The following is an 18,302-nucleotide window of genomic DNA, read 5'->3' as shown; positions in this document are numbered from 1 at the left end:
TGTTTGCTTCCATAGAGAGCATTCATGCTCCACGCCAGCAAGTGAGCACAGGAATAGAAGGAGGAAGCTATAATCTCAGGGTAACACTGTTTTTCCCAGGAGGTCAAAAATATACTTGGAGAGGCTTCCTCTTTCTGTCAACGCATTTCCATTTACAAAACAAGAATCAAGCAAGTCCTTGAGTCAGACTCAAAGAGCAGAAGATCCAGAAGAGACCCAGTGAAAGTTGATCTCATAAGAGCTGAGTGAGTCACAGTTTTAGTTTCTTACTGGTGATGCTGTCCAGATGTAGACAGAGACGTTTGTTAAACACTTGCTGTTCGAGAAAGCTTCTGTTGCTACTTGTTTAAATAAGCAAAATACAATACAACAATATTATTATTCATATTATCTAAGAAGCCACAAGATAAGGGGTGTGCAACCTTTACTCCCAAAGGAGACATTTTGGCTCAGCTCACCTGGATTAAAGTCATTCTGGAGCCACAAAATCTACTTTATCTTCACAATAACAGACATTTAGGTGTGTAAAAATCTATTCATAGTTAAAATCTAGTGAATTAATACCTAAACAGGAAGTTTTTTTGATTTTATGCAATTGTACATGTAATGGCTTAATTTATTAGTTTGAATAAATTAGCAGAAATTTCAAAACATTCAAAAAGTTGAAAAATATTGAAATTTACCAAATTTTGAAAAATAAAAGAATAAAAAAAATAATGATTTAAAGTTTTAAAAGATTACAAAAAATTTGAAATTTTGAAAATTTGTATAAAATTCAAAATTTAAAATATTTCGGAATATCAAAAAATTTCAAGAACTAAAATACTGAAAAAATTACAAAACTTAGCAAAATTAAATTTAATAATGATAAAACTAAATAGTAAATATTGAAATGTAATATATTTGCAATGATTTTAAAATATTTGAAATAATATTTGAATTTGATGACATGTATGAGATTCAGAGGCTGTTTCGTTAGTCATTAGTCATGATATTAGAGTAGCCACTAGATCATCACAATAAAGACATTTAAGTGTATAAAAATCTATTTGTAGTTAAAATATAGTAAACCAATACCTAAACAAGAAGGGTTTTTTAAATTTATGCAATTGTACATGTAATGGCGTATTTAGATGTTTTAATTAAATGAGCAAACATTTCAAAACATTAAAAAAAAAAAAAGAAAAATATTGGAATTTCCAGAATTTTGAAAAGCAAAAAAGAAGTAAAATTGTAAAAAATTGCTAAAACAAAAATGAATTTTTTTACAAATCAAAATTTTAAATATTTTGGAATATCAAAATTTGCAAGAATTTATATATATTGCAAACATTACAAAACTTTGCCAAATTTAATAAAATCATACTAAGAATAAAAAAAAAGAAAAAGAAATTTAATGAATTTGCCGAAAACTCAAAAGTTTTTGAAATAAAATTTGAATTTGATGACACATTACATTTTGTAGATGCGGTTATCTTAACAGGGCTGTAAAACTTGAGGTCAGGTGCATGTAAAGTTGGTGGGCTGTTGATGTTGTAGGAGGTGAAGTAGAGCGGTGGCAGGCTTTATTGCTACATGTGATGCATATGCAGTTCAACAAAATGTTAACGCATGATTTTATTTAGTGTTTAAGTCTTTAATCATTAATACCCTCTGTAAGAAAAATAAAATTAATTTTTTCAATAATATTTTAAAGCTAAAAGGAGCCACTACAAACCAGTCAAAGAGTCGCAGGTTGAAGACCCTTGCACTAGATCTACAGGATGGGTGTGTGGCGGGGGGTGATGATATAATTTTCGTGTCAAACTAATGCCCTTGATGTCTCAAACTCTGTGTTTGCAACATGTCCCTCTTGCATTTATAATACATGAAAAGCCGTTTTATTTCTCACCACATTGGTTATAACAAGTGAGAAACTCCTCCCCTTCAAAAGCACTCTCTCTTATTAATTGAGATATGCTAAGAATCCTGATGAGATGCTTTATTGTGGTTGCTAACTCTGCAGTAATGATGACAACAGGATTCATTGTGCAGCCTTGCTGTCCTCTGATAACCTCAGCTGACATTCATTCTGCAGAAACCGACCACCAGATATGAACCCTCTGACAGAAACAAACACACTCAAAGAAAAAAACTTCACTTTTCATCGTGACAAAGCAAACCAGACGTGGACCTCACGGTGTGGAGACGAGGAGCCTGTAAACACAGACAGCACCTCTCTTTTCCTGCCACTGTCCCTGTTTTTCCATAAACTCCTGCCAAGCCGTGATCCAACCAGAGATACCTACAGCAGCTTTTAAAAACCAGCGCCAAGCAATGTTCTCTCACACACATCTTGTAAACGCCTCCTGTCTGCAGCTTTACAGGAAAGTGTTGTATGTGAGTGTGTGTTTAAATGTGTGTGTGTGTGTGTGGGACATCCTACCATTGTCCCGGTCCTCACAGGGGGTAACTCTCTTAAACTATTGTTCCACTTCAGTACCAACAGGTCAGCTAACAAACAAACACAACAAACACTTCAAACACACTGTGGAAACAAACAGGGCCTCAGCAGCTTCAGAGTTTGGACTTCACGTCTCCAACAAAGGATGAAAACTTTCACCCAGTCTTTCATGTTTTACCCCACAGTGATTTTTTGTTTTAAGACTCAACGACACACATGGAGCTACCCTAAAATCATCTTACTGCAGATCTAACTTTCTATCTTTACGTCTAAACACAAGCACTGCTCTGTTAACCTTCCTCTTTCTCTGCCGTAGATTGGAGTGACAACACCAGCAGAGGAGGAGGTGGAAGGGGTGAGGATGAGTTTCCTCACCTCCCAGCTGTGTCCAGAGGAAAGCTGTGAGAAAACAATCACGAGTACAATACGATGAAACACCCACACATGTGGCTTTGAGTAATAGATGCTATTTTTAGCACACAACACAGCATTCTTCTTTTGAATGTTCCTTTGAGAGTCAGACGGCTTAAATAATACGAGGACACTACTTAAAGGAAGGGTTCGTCATGTTGAGTAAGACGCCACAGATCAGTGAAAGCAACAGCTGATTAACTAACTGGTTATTACTCATGAGGCTATTTTAGACTCTGTGTTCTTCTTGGGAAACAAACTTTTTACAATTTTAGGAACTGTAGGAATTCTTTGTCTGTTTGAGTGACACAGCACCGTAGTTTAAAAAAAAAGAGACACTTTAAGTTTCTCAAGTCTCTCTAACCAATATTTATGCATGTGTTTTAAGATTCACAACACAGATTTACTTCTCTCAACACAGATGCAACCATGGTGTCGTGCTGCGGACTGATTTCTGACCAGCAAAAGTGCATATTCAGTTCAGACACCACACCAAAGGGCACTGCCTCCTCCTCCTCCTCGCATTAAAGCGGATGTCAGTCTTGACAATAAGAAGAAAGTGAAGTGTGACTCACATTAATTTGTGCTCTTGTCTTTCCAGGTCTGATGTCAGCAAGTAACAGTGCTGCCTGGCCTTGATTTGCATTTCATTACAGAAGATCTGCTCGCTTCAGAGTATGGATGGGTAACTTTTTCCGGGCCAATACCAATTATTTGTAGTCAAGGAGGCCGATATCTGATATTTGAAGCCGATATTAATTTGCAGTCAAAGTGCAAATATTGGTGTAAAAATTTTGAACAATACAAACTCCAACACTTCATTCAAATTCCCTTTAGTACGAGTTTATTTAGCAGCTCCCAGGCTCAGCAAATAAAGTTAAATGAAAGCTTAAAAAAATAAATAGCTAAAGTTTTCTACAGTTAATTAAGTTTTCCCAAGTTTCAATGTAACTGCAATAACTGTAATAACTGCACTGCTGATTGGCTGTTGCCCGAGCCATGGCTCTGCTTGTAACCAATCAGATGGTACTGTGGGTGGAACAGTGCTGGGGACTGAGTAGTGACTGCAAACAGCAGAGCAGCAGCATCAGAGCCGCAACAACGCAGTTTTAAATTAGTTTCTTATCGGCCGTTGGAAAAGGCAGATGCCGATCTGCTTCAAAATGCCAAATATCGACCCGGTCAATAATTGATCTATCCCTAGTACTGACTGAATTCTGTCAAAAGTACTGGGTACCGAGTCACATAAAATCAAAAGGTACCATGTTTAGGTACCTAGATTCATCCCTGTGACTGTGAGGGAGTGAAAGAGTAGACGATTTTCCATGCTGGACATAAACACAGCATGGAAAGATTATAAATGGAAGAATAAATATGTTAAATTAAAAAATATATATATTTAAAAACTAAAGAAATTAATTCTTTTTAACCTTATAAACACAAAAAGTACCCAAAATTGGCACCTTACTGATTGACAAGTACCTTGCATAGGTACCATATCATTTCAAATGTGAAAGGTACCCATCCCTAGTTCTGATGCCTGTTACCTGGCAATCGTTATCAGTGTTTATGTGGTAAAAGTTTTCCCATTTAACACATTTATTCTCAATATGTAAACTTTCAATGCTGTGTTCATGTCCAGCATGGGAAACTGCCCACTCCTCCACTCACTCACAGTTTTTAGATACCTAAACATGGTACAGTTTGATTTTATATGAATCGGTACCTATAAAAGTACCTAATTCTGTTCCCATCCTGACTTGAGAGAGTGATCTGACCAATGGCTCAGATATCTTCAGTCCAAAAGGTCAAAAGTGCAATTAAACATAATTTGCTTCTAACAAATTCTTCACAATAAAAGTTCCAAAAAAGTGATATTGCTGAAATATATTACTTCTGAAGCAGCCATGGCATTTTTACAGCACTAATTCAACTCAATTCAAAGAGTACAATAAAGTTTAAGGAACACAAAAAGTAAAATTCTGTAGTTTTGTAGCACTATTATAATATCATGACCGCAAAACCAAAAAAAAAACTACTATGATGGAAAGTTTAGGTCACATCTGCTACTCCTAGCTTCATACTTAAACAGTTTCACACCATCCAATCCAATGAGAATCAGTGAACACAAAAAGTCTTTTTTATTAACCTGACTTAGCACATTGCCCAAAATCTTTGTGTGTTTTGTGTGACCACCTGTGTCTCGTGTGTGTACCTTAGTTTAACCATTAGCAGAACGGCCCTGAAAGCAAACAGGGGCCGGTGACAGATCAGAAGTCCACCATACAGGAGGGATTATAATCTTCAGTTTTTTACCTGCAGCTGCACTTTACTGCACGGCTTGAGTGATGTCTGTCAGTGTGTGAGAAGCCACAATGCTTAGGATCGCAAGTTGAGAAGTAAAATAAACAGAATGAAGATACCAGACAGTTGAGACAAGAAACTACATAACAAGACCCTCTATGTCCGTCTCAGATTTTTTTAAATGCAAACATAGTTATTTGAGTATTACCTCGTCTCTCCTGCCCACCACAGAAAACCACATGCTGCAGCTGCTTGTCCACACCAGTTCACTCTGGGACCTCCAGACTAGGACACACACACACACAGAAAAGCACACGCCTCCTCTTATCCCAGGGAGCGCTTCAACCTGCTTACATGCACCGACAAGTCCCACACCGCAAAATTATACTGGCTAGGAGTAATCCATTCAGCTGAACGTCTGTGTTCAAATCAGTATTTACTGCTGGGAAATGTGGCACAAAGAGTGGATGTGAATTCTTCTCTGTGAGGGAAAAAGTAGTGGAAACTCAGAGTGTGGCATCCTCAAAAGACGGTTAAAAAAGTGTTATGAAAATGGTAAAAAATTCCAGAGTAAGTGGTTAAAAAGTTGCAGTAAATTCCTCAAATGTTCCCAAGTGCAGAGAAATTCCTCCACCAGCTCCTAATTGCAGCGTGTTTGTGAAGAAACAGAGAGTGCAGGCAGAGGTCCAGAGGTGAGGTGCTGGCTTGAACGCCGGCTGGTCAGACTGAGGTGGAGCGCTGCTGCAGCTCCACCAGGCAAATACCACACACACTTACACACACATTTACACACACTCTGAGTTATATAACATGACAGAAGCTCAGCCCAGTTTACAGAGAATTGAAGCAGCTGTTTGACTGAATTCTCTCTACCTGTCTTTCTCATCCCACACACACTCACACACACACACACTTCTCCTCCTCATACATCCACACAGCTCTGAAAACAAACAGAGCGAGGAGGTTTCCTTCACATCCTTCCTCCCTCCCCGCACACAGACTACGCACACACACGCAGAGAGCCGCACAGGAAAGCTCTCGCCTTCAGCAGGAAACACACTCTGCTCTAAAGAAAGACAGAGACTCCTTAAGTTTCAACAAAAAGAGCAAATACTTTTAGCTCCGCTCTGCCTCGTGCACTTAAAATCTTATGATAAAACCAGAGGGCCACTCAGAGCACCAATGGCCCACAGTGGGGTCTTGAATCAACATTACTGAAATACCTGCCACAGCTGCTCCATCTGTGCTGTTCGAGGAGGATGTAAAGCAGCTTTTGGTCACATTCAACCACATTGTGTCTCATTAAATCCTGTGTTACAGTGCAGTTCATCTCACTGCATTCAAAAATAGAAAGCTTGTCTCATGCGTCACCTTTCTGCAATGTTTGGTAAAAACTGAACTTGAAGTTTTTCTGTTAAAGTCACAGAAAATATTTCCTCTAAGCGCCATAACAAACACCAATATGTTATCACAACTTAAGTTTGCACTAAAAAACCCCTCGCCCTAAGCAGTCATGAAAAGAAAACTACTTCCTGGATTTATTCTGAATTTAGGAAAAATATGCTGCAAACACAGGTGCTGTGTGAAACATGATGTTTTATTGACTTATGGTTGAACCGCACACTGTATGGGACATGAATATTACCTGTGTGATGTCACCCACTGGTTTCTGCAGACCCATTCAGGGGCCATATTGGAAATTCTGACTCCAGAAAATGTCCATCAACCAGTCTATCCAAGCCCCGTATTGGACAGATTTATGCACAACAACTGGCCTTAATAATCTTATTGAATGCATTGCTTAAAAAAATAAAATGTGAAGTAGGCACCAAAAAACATTCTGTTAAGTTCTTTTTTTTTTAACATGGCACCAGATGGGAAATCTTAGACTTTTGGGGCCAGCCTCAAGTGGACACTATCAGAACTGCAGGTTTTTGTACCAACACTTTTCAAAGCCATAGGTTCCAGCCTTCTTTAAATATAATAAGTAGGGATGCACAGATATGAAAATGTAGGCTGATAACAATATCCAGTTTTATTAATATTGCTGTTATGGCCAATAACCAATGTTTTCTGATATCAATATTGGTTAAAAACAAAAAAAAAATACAATCTTGACACAGATAATGTGTCATGGTAGTTTAGAGTGAAAGAGCGGCGCAATCATGAGAAATGAAGGCCATTGAGAGGTCATAGAAAACATTATTTGGGTCTTGAAAGATTGTTCAAGATGAAAATGACTGGCAGCTTATGAGTACATATTGGCCCATTTTTGCACATCGTCCGATACCATTATGTTAAAAAAATGACCAACATCGGCTCATACGGATACTGATACCGATATATAATGCATCCTTGATAATAAGAGAGCTGTACTGCCATTGCATAAAATAACACATGTATATAATCAGTGTTTTCCATATTTGAGGTTTAAAAACAAATATCCACATAACTACAGTATAACTGTTAATGACAACAAAACTCTAAACTGATGTCTCTTTGCTGAGGTTAGGAGCATGAAAATATTTTATAAACACATAATTTCCCTGAGATGAGTTTTGCAGATAAACAGATTTAAAATGTAAATAATGTATCACACTTTTTCCTTACTGTTGCTATTTTTCCAAACTATGTATGTATTTTTCTTCTATTCTGCAGGTCTGGTAGCTCTTAAGTCGATCCCTTATCAATTCATCCCCTGAATTTTCTGTGTAAAAAAAAAAGCTTTACAGGTTTTCTGAGTCAACAACATTTAATTGAGTTTATAAGTGAATAAATATGAAATTGGTCACTGGATCTGAATATATCCGGTGATAAAGAAATAATAATAAATTGCATGTCACTGAGTGTTAATGCACTATTTTGTTATGTTACTGACTCAAGTAGGCCATCTAGCATCTCAAAGTGGTTATAGCAGTATTCTAAGTTGTTTGGAACCTTGCCGTAGTTATGAAGCCAGCCATGAGCCCGCATGCAAGTTTTCTTTCATTTGCCTGTTAGTGTTTGGACATTTAGAGGTGTTGCTTAAAAGACTAACTATGATATGTCCCTGAGATAAAAGTTAAAATTCTATTCTGAAGCTGAAGTTATACTAATATAGTTTAACTGCTAGCGTATAAACACGATTTCCCATATATGTTAGCATCAAGCTAGTGCTATTTTGTTAATATAGTTTTTGGTAAATAAGGAGATTTTGACCTTGTTGATATACTGAATATGAATATCCTGAGAGAAAGTAATGATCATTTCTTTAGTAAAATAAAATCCTGAATCAGACTTTTCTTGGGAAACTGTTAGCCAACTGCTAGGCTAAGACAGTTCCAGCAAACTAGTCAAAGTGAGGTCTGACAGTTAATCATGTTTATGGATTGAGACGTGTCTCATCGATTCTTAACAGGAACCAGTTTTCAATTCCCATCCTTAGATTAGACACAACTTTTCTAACCCTGTAGAAAATACTGCTATAAAACAGAATGCTGAAGAAGCAGTAGGGATAAGTTTAACATGGACAAAAAAAGACCCCATCTGAGGCCGTATGTCTTGACAGAGAGGCCTTGACACTGTATTGCATAACTGTCTGGCGTCTAAGTGCAGGGTCTCCCCCACAGGAAATTTGTTAGTCAAATTGAACATCCAACTGTGCTGTATTTAAAATCTTTGCCATCTGAAATTATAATCAAAGCAATACGGGACACGGCAGCAGCCCAGAAGTGCACAACGTGTTTGTGCTGAGACTCCAAAATGAAAACCACAAAAGACAACTAACCCCCCCCAGAACCAGGAAGTCTGCACAAGAGAGAAGAGCTTTCCTGATCAGGGGTAATGATGATGGATTTAAAGTTTCCGGATGCTGCCCCAGTGTTCAGTGCTCAGGGTGAATCAGCTGATGATCAGATTTTATTAAAGGGTGATGAAAAGACTTGTTTAACCTCTGTAGGCTGATACAGATCCTGTCACCTGGAGGTTTTCTTGCACATGAAATGACGTGTGGATGTAAGATTGAGGAGTCTATGCCAGTAACTGCTTACACATTTTCTGTAAGCTTGATATATTTACAGAGATAGTTATATTTTGCAAAGAACCTCACAGTTAGATAAGATTTTGATTTTTTAGGTTGTGATTGGATATAGATTTGTTTCGGTATTGAGTCAAATACTTTAATTTTTGATTTTCATGCCCATGTGAACATATGTGGTACTTTGCCTCATGTTTTGGAGCAATAAAATGACTGAAACGTTAGACTTGAAAGTTAAAGGAGCTGGCTTTATGTTGCTGTTGCTGCTGCTTTGGCTGGCGAAGCTCCCCCCACTGGCCAGGAGATGAATCGATTCAGAGGATTTGCTGAATTGATATTGAATTGGGCAAGGAAATACTGCAATGCATTAATTTGTCATATTTTCACTAGGAATGTCCCAATCAGCATATTTTGCCCCTGATCTCGATCCGGGTTATTTAATATTGCGTATCCGCCGATACTGCGTCCCAATCCGATTTTTGGGTTTGCAGATAAACTTTGCTGAAGAAGTGAGAAAGTTAAAAATAATAGTTAAAGCTTATTAAGTCCATTTAACTTAGTCCAGCTAGTTTTGAAGCCCGTTGGCAGGATCAAAAACCCACTTATTTTTAAACAACTGGCATTTACAAGCCATTTGTGCACTCCAAAAACTGAAAACTGGGGTAATCGTCAGATTCTCAAGTTTCTAAGGGTACCTGAATGCATCACAGACTAAGCCTGAAACATTTTGTAACATGACGCAAAAGACAGGACAATTTCATCTACATTGCTTTCAATTTCATGTCTTCTCAGAACATTTGCAGAAAATGACTCGGTTTTACTGATGCGCTGGCGTTTGGTAGCAATTTTGGCTTTACAACAGCTAACGTGACTGATCGGTTGAAAGGATCGGCTAGCATTCCCGATCACTGATACTTTAAAAGACGCCATAATCGGCCCAATGGGCACATCCCTAATTTTTACCCACCCTTAATGCACACAATGGCTTAAAAAGATGCATTTAAAGGCAGATTTTGTCTGGTTTTGATCATCTTCAGACATTTTTTTAGGAAAAAAATTAACAGAGGATACAGCTGGTTGATTATTTAATAGTAAGAAACTAACACGGGTTCCAGCTCGTAATATTTGCTGCCCTGACATTTTCTTAGCTTGAGAGCTGACTCGCTACAGTCTTTCAGACACTGATTTATATCTTATGTCACTACGGTCTCCAAGTTAACTTACTACTTTTAAAATGTGTACCCAAAGAAAATGTAAAAAACCAAGGAAGAGCTTGACGCTGAAAAGTTTTACAAGTTCATGGTCTACAGTGAGCCAAAAGTGAAATAAATTTAAAATTTATTTAACAAGAAGACCAAATTTCATTCAACCAACTTAACTCAGTTAAATGTGAACTCCACCCTTAACATTGATATTATTCTTGAATTTTGGTGGATTTACAGAGACCAGATGTATTTTAAAACTTTCTTTCAAGACATCAGAGGTGTATGAACAAGTAAACAACATGGACACACAGAGTTTCTGCAGTCCCACCCCAGTAATCCCCCTCTTCACACCCACTCCGCTCTGACAGCAAACTAAACAGACCACATTCACCTCCAGGAGCTGTCCAGAGCTTTCTGTGCTGTGACTCTGTTTAGTCTCTGCTCTGCTGTCAGACTCAACAGTATAAAAGTGGTCCGTTTTAAATGGCAGCAGTGTGTCGCACACACACACACAAACTGAGACAAACCCAACACACTCTTTCTTCAACAGCCAAGATAAAAACATCCAATATATTTTTGGATTTCCTGTCAGTCATGCCAATCCGTCACAGTTCTGCTCATGAAAATGTCGAGAGAGAAGTTTCCTGATTGAGAAAAGTTTTTTAAAACATTCAGACGAACCTCAGATCTGCTTTAGTTGGATTTAACTCCTAAAATCACACACACATATACACAGACTAAGTTGCTCCAGGTGGTGTTTCCTACCTTGGCAGCCACGATGCTGAGGCCCATGCCGTTGTGCTTCTTCAGGGTTACCGTGACAACCTCCGGCTCTTTCCTCATTGGCTGAAAAGAGAGATGGACAGGAAGGACAGACTGTGAGTGAGGATGAAACCTCTCAGATGCACCTTTCAACAGCCTCAGGGGAAATTAAGCCAACGTCCTCTCGAGTGTTCTTTCGCTGTAGTTTCTGAAAGCAGACTGAGGAGCACGAGGAGGGAGGGATGAGAAAAAGGGAGGGAAGGAATGAAGGAGGCATAAAGGGGAAAGGGGAAGACCACAGAGGAACCTGTGGTCCCTGGAATGGAGTCAAGAATGAAAAACCACATCATGGCAACCCACACACACACATACACACACATATATGCACAGCTCATTTGAGCAGGGTTGGGTGGCTGGGTGGGGAGAAGGAGGGGGAAACAAAGAAAGAAAAGGAGCTGTAGGTTTCCCACATCATGAAAAAATACTCTGACAAAGGACACTCCAAAATAAATGAGCTTGAGTCAGGATTTTATAAAAGTATGTCTGCATCCAGGCGGAGTGTGTGGGGTTGTGTGTGGCTGGTCAGTTCTGACATAAATAGAGAAGAAGTGAGTCGATTATCCTGCTGGAACACCCAAAAACAAACATAACATTGACTCCACAACTTCTACAACACGACTGCTACCAAAGCACAAAAAGACAGTTGGCTATTATAAAAAAAGTTTTAAAAAAAGACTCTTTTGGTCACACAAAAGTCATAAAAGCTGTGCAAAACAATTGATCTAAGCCAAAAACGTTAGACATCAGTCCATCATGCCCATTTTAATTCCTCTGTCAAGGTTTTATCCCTTTATAACACGTGTGTGTGTGTATGTGTCAAACATAGCATTTTCCCTCCCTCAGAGAGTCACATGACCAGCTGCACTGAGCTTCTAATCAGTGTGACATCATCACTGCAGAATGCTGCAGAGAAAGAAGTGAAATTGACAGGAGTTTTACAAACAACTCCTCATAGGTGCCACAGTTTTACCCAAATCTGTATTAAAATATAATATATTTGTAGGAAATTTTGTCAGGAATCAATTCATGTCATTTTTAAATCTGTACGACTTTTACTTTTTTGTCTAAAGGCCTAAATGTGACAGCTTGCATGACGCTGGAGGCTGTACTCCTATTCATTCTAATGGAGGGAGCTGAGAGGGCTTCATCGGGGTTCACTGACTTTGAAGGCTCGTCATTCGAAAACCAAATCCGAAACTTCAAAACCCTGAGCAACTTTTGTAAAGCAGGGTCCAATCTGTCATCTCAGAGATTTTCAAGTCGATATCACTTATGGTTTCAAAGGAGATAATTTTTTTAGAAAGGGCAATGGGTAATTTGTGCATCTCAATGAGGCAAACACTTTTCCATTGTTTATTATCTCTTTTCAACATTCCTACCGACCGTTAGAGCTGTTTTAGTATTTTTTTACGTACCTTAGTGGCGCTACAGAGAAAATTATGGGATACAGGAGACCAAGTTTGTTATTTTATAAAAATGTATTGACGCATGTGAGGTGTGTGCCAATTTTGGTGGAGCCCACCGACAAAAATAAATATTTTTTTTCATTTCAGAGTCTAATCACTTCTTGACTCTTTCTCCCGACATATCTTACAATCCCCCCAAAAAATACACAAGAACAGCAGCTGTCAATCATCATTAAACGTGGCGTAAAGCCTTGTTTTTAACCTCGTATAACTAATGAAAACAAAACTTTTCAGAAAAAAAGAGGACCTGAATACAAGGCAGCCAAATGATATCTTCGATTCACCGCAACAATCAGACGTGAGAAACATTTCTACGAGGTGTATTAATTTTTTTAAACTTTGACCACAGCCCATCTGGAATGACTGGGGAGATGGATTTTTTGACCTATACTGCAGCCAGCCACCAGGGGGAGCAGTTTTTGTGGTGACCTCACTACAAGCTGAGCAATATGAGGTCCATTATTTTTTTACAGCCAATGCTTTGGGTGAGGACCTTAATAAAAATATCTAAAGGATTATGGAAAAAAACAAACTTCTCTGCAATATATTGAATTTTGTGGAAGATAATGTCACTAAAAATACTAAAATCTGTCTGTTAAGATATTAAAAAGTACATTGTCTAGGGCTGCATGATATGGCCTAAAAGTCACATCTCAATATTTTTAAACTGTATCACAATACATGATATACATCTCAATAGACTGACTTTTTTCTCTTAATCGCTATATTAAGTTTAAATTTAACACTTTGATGCAGACCCTTCAGTTGGATTTATAAAATTAGCTGAAATTATAAAACCTGCAATCATGACTGAAGAGATATGTAAGCAACTCTTTTCCCTGTGATGAAAGTGAAATTCCAAGAATTACTTAACAACATCTTAAAACATTTACGTGACAATTTGTACTCTACGGTTGCGATTTAGTCATTTCATACTTCTCACATACAACAACCTGCGATATATCGAGTATATTCAATATATCCCCTACTTCTAACACTGTCATATCAACCTAGCTGTAGAGAAAAGAGAGCCCAACCTAAGCTACTTGAACAACTCCCCCTCCAGTCTGCCCAAACACACACCATTTATCAAAGAGTGTGTGTTTGTGTGTGTTTGTGAGAGACGCCTGCATTATGTCCAGACTACAGTCATGAAATAGTAGAGCAGGGATAAACACACCAATTACAGAGGAAGTGGCTGTGTGTGTGTGTCAGCCTGTGTGTGTATGTGTGTGTGTGTGTGTGTGTGTATAAAGAGGTCTATCATTTTCTGCTCGAGGCTCACTAACTAATTTCAGCAGTGTGATTGGTGTTGATTAAATTGTGTGTGCGTGTCTCTGTGTCCATGTGTGTGTCGCAGCTTGTTATGAAAAGTAAATTGCCCCTTCTGAAGTCACTGTAATCACTGCCTTCCAAGTGGGAGACCACACACACACTCACACACACACTCACACAAACCTCTGGATGAGTATCAAAGCAGCTTCCAGGTTTAAACCTCTCTAAAAATAGTCAAACTATGTCAGTCGTGTCGTCACATCGTCTGCTGCTCAGCTTCTTTTCAGGAATTTTTACCTTTTTTAGTCTTAAATCCACCTTAAACTCATCTGTGTGTCCTTACAGGAATGGGATTTATCTACTTTACGGCCCTTAAATCCAGGGAAATTTATATCAGAGCTACCTGGTACGGTGGGAAGAGAATCTCAGCCAGAGATTTTAGCAACATTTATAGAAAGGTTAACCCCAAAGGGCTCAAATGAAAGTGTAGCTCAGTTATATTCTGGATCTATTAACGATGATCAGATGAAAAGCTCCACACACTCTGTTAATAAATGTGTGGAGATCATTTTCTCAGCTTGTGTCTATAAAGTCAGAAATCAACTTTAAAGCTCCTGCTTACATTGATTTTGGCGACCCCTAGTGGACAAAGCAGGACTAATTCACACTGTTCATTTTTTGAGTCAAAAAAAAAAAACAAAAAACTACTACAGTATTTTCACACACTTTCTATTACACTTTCTATTGCACTTACACTTGTTTGCTTCTGTGGGTCATGTGGAAGCAGCAGACTGTTTTCATGACCAGCTAAAAACTCTTAATGGGAGCTTTAAAGTTTTCAGACCCACTAAGGTCCAAGAAGTGCACTAAAATGTTAATTCCTATTTCTGAAAGAGCTTCCTTATCTACAAAATAAGGCCATGATCTGATGAAAAGCTTCTCTATAGCTACTAAACCTTTCTGTTTTTTTCTGAGCCAGTTTAGATGATTACTTAAAAGTCAGGGGTGATAATTTCAATGCTATAATCAACCCTTATGAATCTAATCTTAAGGGCTCCAGCTGTTCTTATGATATAAGATAAACTCTTAAAAAACAGTTGTGTTAACAGGGTTCCTACTACAGTGGCTGATAGGTGTCAACCAAATTGCAACCGCAACAACACGAAAGCAAACACCACAACATGAATGCAAAAGCCACAACACAACAGCAGTACAGCAGAAAAGTTGTGAAAGTAAATTAATGATTGTTTTGTTGTAGAGCTTAAGCTGTAATAAATATAGCTTTAATGCTAACATATAGAAAGAAATGTAAGTTCTATGACGGATATCACAAGGTGAGACCCCTATGAAGCTATATTCATCATAAATAGACTTAATCATTCAATTACTTTTGAAACTTTTCTGTGTCCGTTTGGATAACTAACCTCTTTTAACTTCCGTTGTGGCTGTACTTCTGTTGTGTTGTGTGTTTGCATTCATGTTTTTGCTCTTGCATTCGTGTTGTAGCTTTTGCAAATCATCTGACACCCACCGGCTACAGTATCCTACAGCTTAAGGCAAGTTAAATTAAAGACTTTTTAAGACTTTCTAATGCCATTTGAAATTATTAAATTAAATTAAATTAAAATGTAATTTAATTCAAATTAAATCAAATCTAAATGTAAATAATTCAATTTATGACCAACTTCAAAATAAACACAAATGGACAAAATGCCACATCAATTACACAGGGTTAGGGACAATTAATGGAGTCCCATCTGCAACTGTATCAATGTTCGTTGGTTCTGCTATCATGATTACATGATGTTACCAATTGGTGAACTACTAAAAAAAAATAAAAATAAAAAAAAGTAAAATAAAAGTTAGCATTTATTTTGAGATTTGGGACAATTTACAACCATACTAACAGGTGTTAAAATGTTTTCAGACTTTTTAAGATTAGTTGAAGACATTTTAAGTCCATCTAAGGCCTTGTTTTTAAATTCATGAATTCAATGCCTTTTTAGACGGTTTTTGAAATTGTCTTTTTATTAGGAAAAGCACAGTTTATTTCCCATTACACACAGCATTCAGTCTTCATCAGACTAGTGCAGAAAGTCAGAGTGACTTTTTCCATAATGCTTTGCCAGATTTTTTTTTTTTCCCTTATAAGTTGTTTCAGTATACACTATAACATGAACCACAGAACAAGAGAGCTCACCACTTCTAGATCAAATGAAAAAATTGAAATCAAAGTTAAAATTAAAAACCAATGTGTTGGGGGTTTATCTCAACAATTCATAACTAAAGTCAGTTGAGGTCTGATCTTACATATTTTTGATTCTCAGTCCATTTAGACCACATTTTATAAAACTTAGCTTGCTTTACTCTTAGGGAAAATATTATCCCATGCACAATTTCCATCCATTCCTCCATGATGGGTGGATCTACTTTTTGCAATTTCCTCGTTATGGCTTTTTTACTAGCTGCCAAAAGTAAACAAAGTAGATTTTGATCCACTAAATCAGACTGGGTCCAGTAATTTAATCCTATTCTTATCAAGATAAAACCAAAGTTTTCTGTTGCTCAAAACTTTTGAAAGGATTGGAAAAACTTTGTGGCAAAATGTGACAAACATTCAAAACCACTCTAGCATAACAACATTTACTCAGTGATGCACAGGGTTAAGAGTTCTTGCTATGTTATCTTCTTGAAAGCTGAATTTTTAGTCTGGGATAGCGGATCAGATTGACATAAGAGTTGATCAGAGTAGGCATTACATGTTTAATTCAGAGCAGCTGGAAAGAACTTTCAGTTTGTGCAGATTGTGGCACCCCCTGTGGACATACTGAGTAGTTTGACGTCTCAGTTGGAGCACTGATATTTCAGACCTTCTGATCTTTTAGTCAGATTCCTTATTGGGGTCACTTTCCTTTAACAAACTGAATCTAAAGTAAAACTCATCACTTGATCTATGATTAAACCATCTGATTTCTGCCTTATACTTTATTTAGGGTAAACTTTTTGATCAGCCAGGCCTGGTAAATCTAGAGAGATAGAAAGAGATAAAACTGTCTGGAAGCTTCTTTGCCTCTACAGACTGTTGACCCGACCAGAAGTTTGTTTCTCGTCTCCTTCCTGTCTCCTCACTTCAGTCTGTACAGCTCCTGTGAGTCAGCATTACTTAACCTGCTCTGAGTCCTCTGTGGCACCTTCTTTACCCCGCACTGCCCCCGCCACACAAGTACAAACTCACACAAGAGCATGATTACTGAGTAGTTTAGACAGTATGAGTGTGTGTGTGTGTGTCCCCTACCATTTCAGAGTTGTCAGCAGCAGAGAAGTGGCTGTCACAGTCGGCTCCTTCGAAGTGGACGGTCCAGGTACCAGGAGAGCGGGGGTGGGGTACTAACCTGCAGAAACCTGAAATAAAAAACAGACATATTAATTTCACTGTGCATGCACACAAAGTCATAAATCCAAATTTTTCAGCTTTTTTTCTTCCAATACTGAAATCCAAGGGTTAACCCAAAATTGTAATGTGATAAGAATGTTTAAAGTCTGTTTATCTGAAGTTAAAAATTTCAAATTAAGAGTATGATAACAGTGAGATCAAGCAAAGTTTTGTGAAATATTTGATAACCATCTTCAACATTTAAAACTGTTAAATAACTCCTACCAAGAATGTTTTATGGCATATAAACAAATGTTGCCTAAGAGTTGGTCTGATCTGTGGGTGTTGGATGAAAGAGTTTCATAAAACTGTGTCAGATTTTTCTGTAAGTGCACAGAAGAAATAATACATTCCCCCTTTAATTGCTCTTTTTTATTCCAGATCTCAGGTGTGGCTTTACCTCTCTGCAGCAGTGGCTCCAGGAAGTCCTGCAGGCCGTTAGGAAGGCTTCGCACCACGTCGCATGAGTACCCGTCCTCAGGAAGAAGGAAGGGCAGCTGGAGGTCGGGATCCTCTTCCAGCTGAACCTCTCTGCCATCACTCCTCGCCAGCTCATCGGCCGTGTTCTCTGCCACAGCCACCACGTGGTCTATCAACTCCTGCACACAAACACGAAAATAGATTAAAAGTTCATGTAAATCCTGCTGTGGTGGTTTCAGTTGTGTGACATGATTCTGTGTGTTTGACTCACAGGTGGGATGTACGGCTCGTCAGGAGCACAGTGATAGTTGGTCATGAGGGCGTGGAGCTGCAGGGAGTTGAGTTTAAAGCAGGTGTTGTGGATGTTCTGCACATCCTGCATGGAGTATTTATCCATGGTCAGAAGAGTGGTGGCCTGGAAGACACAAACAGAAGAAAACATTTCCGTCACTCACTGCCTCTTCACCTGGCAAACTGTAGCTATGTTTACATGCAGCCAATATTCAGG

At 38.2% G+C, this 18,302-nt stretch overlaps 1 protein-coding gene across 12 annotated transcripts in view; it reads right to left on the bottom strand.

Moving 5' to 3' along the window:
- afdna (afadin, adherens junction formation factor a) overlaps positions 1-18,302 on the bottom strand; it is a 140,293-nt gene that overhangs the window by 43,605 nt on the left and 78,386 nt on the right. For all 12 annotated transcript variants that reach the window (XM_074684593.1, XM_074684590.1, XM_074684589.1 and 9 more), the window contains 4 exons: positions 18,066-18,209; positions 17,775-17,973; positions 17,237-17,343; positions 11,144-11,224 (listed from right to left, as the gene is read on the bottom strand). In XM_074684593.1, coding sequence (XP_074540694.1) covers positions 11,144-11,224; positions 17,237-17,343; positions 17,775-17,973; positions 18,066-18,209 — 531 coding nt within the window. The remainder of the gene's footprint in view (positions 1-11,143; positions 11,225-17,236; positions 17,344-17,774; positions 17,974-18,065; positions 18,210-18,302) is intronic.

This window comes from Halichoeres trimaculatus, unplaced genomic scaffold (assembly GCF_033239565.1).
Source record: "Halichoeres trimaculatus isolate MK-OKI-2021-1 unplaced genomic scaffold, fHalTri1.1 fHalTri1_scaffold_13, whole genome shotgun sequence".
Taxonomy (NCBI): domain Eukaryota; kingdom Metazoa; phylum Chordata; class Actinopteri; order Labriformes; family Labridae; genus Halichoeres; species Halichoeres trimaculatus.
The sequence above is the reverse complement of the archived record's forward strand: the minus strand, read 5'-3'. Positions and strand labels throughout refer to the sequence as shown.